The sequence below is a fragment of the Myotis myotis genome, unplaced genomic scaffold (genome assembly GCF_014108235.1).
Source record: "Myotis myotis isolate mMyoMyo1 unplaced genomic scaffold, mMyoMyo1.p scaffold_m19_p_2, whole genome shotgun sequence".
In the NCBI taxonomy this organism is placed as follows: domain Eukaryota; kingdom Metazoa; phylum Chordata; class Mammalia; order Chiroptera; family Vespertilionidae; genus Myotis; species Myotis myotis.
In genome coordinates, this window is record NW_023416324.1 from 71,864,409 (window position 1) to 71,870,408 (window position 6,000).

The window sequence follows — 6,000 nt, forward strand, 5'->3', positions numbered from 1 at the left end:
GCTAGTGTTCGCTGTCCAGAATAAGGGATTGTTATTGCCTGACTCTTCTGTCTGATTCTGCAAACAGACTGTGAACAGAGAAGTTTGAAGCACATGGCTTTTTATTCTCCCTGCAGCGCGGGGAGGCCTTTTGGCGGCCCGGGTTCTCAGTGGAGGGAGCCCACCCGGAGGAGCCAGGAAGGATGTAATATTCTGAGAGAGTCACACTTTGAAAGGGATGAAGTGTGAACTCTGCCAGAAACTGTGTGGTCCTGTTTTTTGTTTTTAAAAGCCTTCATCTTGCTTTTTAAGAAACTCTGAGAGTGGGTTTTCTGGGACTTGAGAGAGCAACCATAAAAAGGCAAAAAACATTAATTTCTCTACCAAGCTCTCAGTGACTGACACTCCTCACAACACAGTTCCAGAAAATAGAATGTAGGCACGCGCGCATACACACACACCACAATTCAATGCTAGAAACATTACATATGTTCCTTTCTCTGAAGGATTCTAATTTTGAGTGTTTCTTAAAAGGTGGCATACAGTGAGCTCTTAAAGTAATAGGGCAGATTCTGAGCCCAGCCCAGATCTCCTGAACCAGTCTCTGGGGTTGGAAATTTGGAACTTGCATCTTTTACCAGCTTCCCTGATGATCGGCATACACTCTGAAGGGTGAGAACTGCTGCTTCATGCCGCCTTTATATAACTCCCTCATCTCACCCCTCTGGCAAAAGAGGAGATATTATCAGTTCCCAAGAAGTGTGTCTGGGTGCAGTTCCGGAACATGGGGTTAGCCAGGTCAAGGCTTTCTAAGCTTTTGAGACTATGCAATTTTCTATGTCATTTTCTTTTTTCCCAGAAACAGCAACGTTTGGGGACAAGGGCGACTCACAGCAGGGAGCGTGAAGCTCTCATTTATCGAAATGTATTAAGTGCTCTGCATGTATTTTTTCATTTATATTTCCTTGTACTTTATGAAGTATTATATCTTCTTTATAGATGAGTGATACAGGCAGGGAAAGTTAACTATCTTGCCTATGACCACCTTGCTAGAAAATGGTAGGGCAGGGAGTCCAAACAAGCCCCCTTCTCCTTTCCAGGCTGCGAAAGGTGGTGGGGTCCGCTTTAGGGGCGGACTCAGACCTGCCACAACCACGTACCCAGTGGTGACTCCCAGGAGCCTGGGCCTCTGAAGCCTTCCTTAAGGATTGTCTTGAATACCAGGCTCGTGCTTCTCCCTGTCAGTGCACGGTTCCCAGTGGCCTGCCACCGGGCTCTGCTGCCCCAGGAATTACCTCCCCAGAGCAAGAAGCTAAATACCTCCCTTACCACACGGAAGAGTTTGAAGAAGTCCACGTTGGCGTACAGCGTGTCTTCCATCCACTGCAGGGTGCCCTGGGAGAGGGCGCACATGGCCTCACGCACTGTCTGCGCCCCGCGGCGCTGGCTGAAGATTACGAAGCGCTCCAGGAGGGCCTCACTGCAGGCGATGTCCTTCAGCGCCAGGCTGGGGACTCCGTGAGCAAACTGCAGGGAGAAGAAGCAACCCTGAGGACTGCCTGTGGCAGGAGAGCACCAACCCCAGGAGATGTCCATGCCCTCTCCCATAGAACCTGCGACTACATTACGTTGCATGGCAAGGGGGATTAAGATGGCAGATGAGCTCTGACCGGTTTGGCTCAGTGGATAGAGCATTGGCCTGCAGACTGAAGGGTCCCAGGTTTGATTCCAGTCAAGGGCACGTACCTTGGTTGCGGGCACATTCCCAGTAGGAGGTGTGCAGGAGGCAGCTGATCAATGTTTCTTTTTCATCGATGTTTCTAACTCTCTATCCCTCTCCCTTCCTCTCTTTAAAAAAATCAATAAATTATATTTTTTTAAAAAGATTGCAGATGAAATTACAGTGGCTCATCAGCTGGCTTTATTTTTGGATTATCTGGGTGGAACCCAATGTCATCATCAGGTTCTTTTATAGGTGGAGGAGGAAGGCAAGAGACAATGTCAGAGTAAAGCAATGCGAGAAAGACGTGGTTGGTCACTACTGGCCTTGGAGACAGAAGGAGGTCACCAGCCCAGGGGTGTGGACAGGGGCAGCCTCTGGAAACTGGAAAATGGATCTCCTTCTAGATTCCCCTCTCCTCCTGGAAAGGAGTACAGCCCTGCCGACACCTTGACTGTCAGACTTCTAGGACCATAAGATAATACACTGGTATTGTTTTAAGCCATTACATTTATGGTGATTTGTTAGAGTAGCAACAGGAAACTAATATACTCCCAAGCCTCACTTTACCAGTGAGCCATTTAAAATTTGAGCGATCCCTTCTTAGTCCACCAATGCTTAGGTACCATCAGGACCTACTCCCTGAAGCTCAGGTGGGGAGTGGCTAGAATGCATTTGGAGGGATGGCAAATGACCAACCTCCTCTCTCTTTTCTCACCAGATTTAATCAATAGGAATACTGGATGCTCAATTAGATTTGAATTTCAGATCAACAATGAACAACTTTTAGTACAATATGTCCCAGAGTCCAAATGACACATACTTTTGCTAACATTATTTGTGGCTTATCTGACATTCAAACGACACTAGAAAGCTTGTATTTTATCTGACGACCCTTCCCCCTGCCTAGGGCACATGCCCCAGCTCCTGTGGAGCTCCTGGACAGTGACTATTGAAGCACAATCCCCAAGATTGCCTCCAGCGGCTAAGGAGGCCTCCGCCCTGGCTGGGACCGGGCCAGCCAGCACAGAAACTGGCCTCAGGAGTCCGGGGCTCTCAGCAGGGGACAAGATCCTGAGCACCGTGAACAGGTACATGAGCTTCCCTGGTCTCCGGAGTCTTCCCCTGGCTTCCAGTTAGTTACACAGTCCTCTGGGCTGGAGAGCAGAGCAGCCAGGCTCTGCTGCCCCCTGTGTGGAGGCTGTCCAGACCACAGATGGAAGCCTGATCCCTACATGAGGCACTGGTCTCGGATGACGCTGGTTGGTGTGGACTCTGTCGACCTTGGGGGACTGTCACTGGGTATGTATTCCAGCAGAGCCTTCCTGTCGCCTACATTTGACTTCTTACCGCCCAGCAAATTCCCCCAATCCTAATCCCAGGGTATAAGACATTTTGAGGTGGAGGGAACCAATGGGCTCATGCTGTCCAGACATCTAATATTCCAGGGGAGAAAAGCGATGGAGAAGGGGTTAGGGGCCGTGAGAAGGTTGCACAGCAGGCTGATGGGAATCTGGGACACCCCTGAAGTCCCCTGGTCCTTTCACTCCGTCCCTCATTCATCCGGTGCTCGCTCATGGCGTTCCCATCCTGCGGGGACGAGACTAGCTCCTGGTGATGCAGAGAAGACAAGGTGAGTTTCCTGCTTTCCAGGAGCTCACAGAAGAGGGAGCGTTGAGAACAGTTAGTGAAAACAGCCAGTACTTACCGAGAGGCTACTGTGCTCCAGGCACTGTGCTAAGTGTTTTACATACATTCCTTCTTTTAGCTCCAGCAACAACCACATGTGGAGGGCACTTTTATTATCTCCATTTACAAATGAGGAGACAGAGGCAGAGTCATTAGCTAACTTGCTGGAAGTCACACAGTTAACTGTGTGGCCTTGTTGAGATTTGAACCTTCAGCTTGTGCTTAACCATTACCCGTTAGCTCTTTATCGAGTGGGGAAGAGGGAGGAGGCAGCGCAAAGAGAGGAGGATTTATGAACAATTTCACTGAAGAGGAAACATTTGCGCTGGGCCTTGAAGCAAGTCTAGGAGATTACAGGGCTGGCGGTGGGCCGAGGGCCAGACCAGAGAACTGTACCCCTCTCCTGGTCTAATAGCTCCCTAGTGGAGAGAGAGGGTGATGTGATTCCCTTCTGAGCGGTGCTCAGGCACCAGGCAGAAAGGACAGGATGGGCAGCCAGGTCTGAGGTAAAGAATGAAATTCCATGTTTGATGAGGATGATCAATTAGAGAGCAGCAGACCACATGCGGCTATTTAAATTTTAAAGTGTTAAAACTGCCCTAACTGGTGTGGCTCAGTGGATAGAGCATCGGCCTGCAGACTGAAGGGTCCCGGGTTCGATTCCAGTCAAGGGCATGTACCTTGGTTGCGGGTACATCCCCAGTAGGGGGCTTGCAGGAGGCAGCTGATCGATGTTTCTCTCTCATCGATGTTTCTAACTCTCTATCCCTCTCCCTTCCTCTCTGTAAAAAATCAATAAAATATATGTTTTAAAAAGTGTTAAAACTAAATAATATTTAAAATTCAGTTCCTCGGCTGCACTAGCTCTATTTCAAGTGCCCACATGCCACTTGCGGCCTGTGCTACCGCACGGACAACCCAGAGGAAGGACACTGCCATCGTGGAGGGAGGGTAGGGGGCGGTGCTGCTAAGGAGCACAGAGCTGGACAAGAGACGAGGCTGAGACAGAGATGAGGAGCCGGCGCCACGGCAACCAGGCTGGGAAGCAGGGTGGGCACGGGGCGCAGAGGGAGCCACGAGTGGCCTCTGCAAGTGTGGGGGCTCTGGGTCCCTCCTAAGCTCTGGGGTTTGTTGGTTAGGGAAGCATCAGCTAATCAGAGCCAGCAACACTAAATAAGGTCACAGCCTGGTGACCAAAACCCTTCTCCCCAAAGGAGAGGCCTCAGCCCTGATGCCAACAGCCCAGCAACTAGGGATCTAAACGTCACACAGTGAGAAACTGGAAAGAAATTTCCCCTAAATTCCTGTCCTTATCTCCACCTCCCTTTTATTACCAACTGGAAGTCATCACAGGCATTTCCAGGACTGGAGTTTTATGATCTGAAGAGAAGCAGAGGGGAAAATGACCAATCCCTGCTGCCGCCCACGGGTGGGAGGGGGAGGGAAGGGGAAGGATAGCGGAGCAGCACAGCCAGGCCTGGCTCCCAGGGCCTTGCCAGGAGCCACACCCAAGATGCTGGGCCAGGAGCCATAAGGCCCCAAACTGAAGCAGTGGTCTCACCCCGGAGCCTGCTGAACTGCCTGGAGGGCTAATTAAAGCCCAGCGTGCAGGTTGGTTGGGGTAGGGCCTGAGAATTTGCATTGCTAATCAGCTCCCAGGCCTTGGGAATGCCGCTGGTCTGGGACCCTGAACACCGCTGAGCTGGAGTGAGCAAGACCGGGTTAGGAATGAGAAAACCTGGTTGCCGCTGCAATTTCTAGCTCTACAGCCTCCTGCAAATCCCTCAGTGGCCAGCCGCCTCTTTTCCCCAATCTCAGGATTCAGATGAAGAGCTCACAGCTAACTGATGTGAAAGTTACGTGTTAGTGGTAGAATGCTCTGAACAAATATAAGAGAGCCTGGAGCCTGAGGAAATAGATTTGGGGGGAGCTGGGTGGCGGGATTAGGTCAGGTTACGCAAGGTGGGGAGAGGAAGGAGCTTGTCTGGCGCCAAGAAGAAATGGTGCGGGGAAACAGATCCGCTCTGCATGCTGCCTTACCGGGCTCAGTGACCTGGGAGTCACCCCGCACAGCCCAGCGTCTGCACTGTCAGCTTCTGGGCCTGGGACTCTCCTCACAGTTCTTTCCATGGCCGCCTTCTATTCAGTCGTTTTGCTCAAATACCGCCTCCTCAGGACGGCCCTCCCTGACCATCCCATTTAGCGCTGCCCCATCCCCAGCCCCCTAGTCCTGCCCTAACTCTTGACCGTGGATTGTCCCACAGCACCCATCTCACCTGCTGACTTCACCATCACCTGTGGCCCCCACAGGAAGCTCCCGGAGTTAGGGGTTTGCCCATACTGTTCCCATGGCACTCTAGATGTTTAATGAATACGGGAATAAACCTCTGTTTCCTCAACTAGAAAAGGAGGTTGAGCCATGTGATCATAAACCTCTGAGATGTGTTGCCAGGATTTGTCCCGTCTCCGAATCCCATGAGGGGAGGGAGCATCGGCTGAGTAACTCCCAGGTATTTTTCTGAACCTGGGGCATGAGTGATGGATTCTGAATGTGAAAGCAAGAAGGAAATAAAAAAGCCAAGGTGTTCCTTGCCTTTCTCAGACTCGTGCTC

At 51.0% G+C, this 6,000-nt stretch overlaps 1 protein-coding gene across 3 annotated transcripts in view; it reads right to left on the reverse strand.

The window, feature by feature from the left end:
* Nucleotides 1-5,766, reverse strand: part of ABCA4 (ATP binding cassette subfamily A member 4) — a 130,580-nt gene extending 124,814 nt beyond the window's left edge. For all 3 annotated transcript variants that reach the window (XM_036351686.1, XM_036351687.1, XM_036351689.1), the window contains exons 1-2: nt 5,665-5,766; nt 1,309-1,506 (exon numbers count right to left, since the gene is read on the reverse strand). In XM_036351686.1, coding sequence (XP_036207579.1) covers nt 1,309-1,392 — 84 coding nt within the window. In that variant the 5' untranslated portion in view covers nt 1,393-1,506; nt 5,665-5,766. The remainder of the gene's footprint in view (nt 1-1,308; nt 1,507-5,664) is intronic.
* Nucleotides 5,767-6,000: the final 234 nt, after the last annotated feature.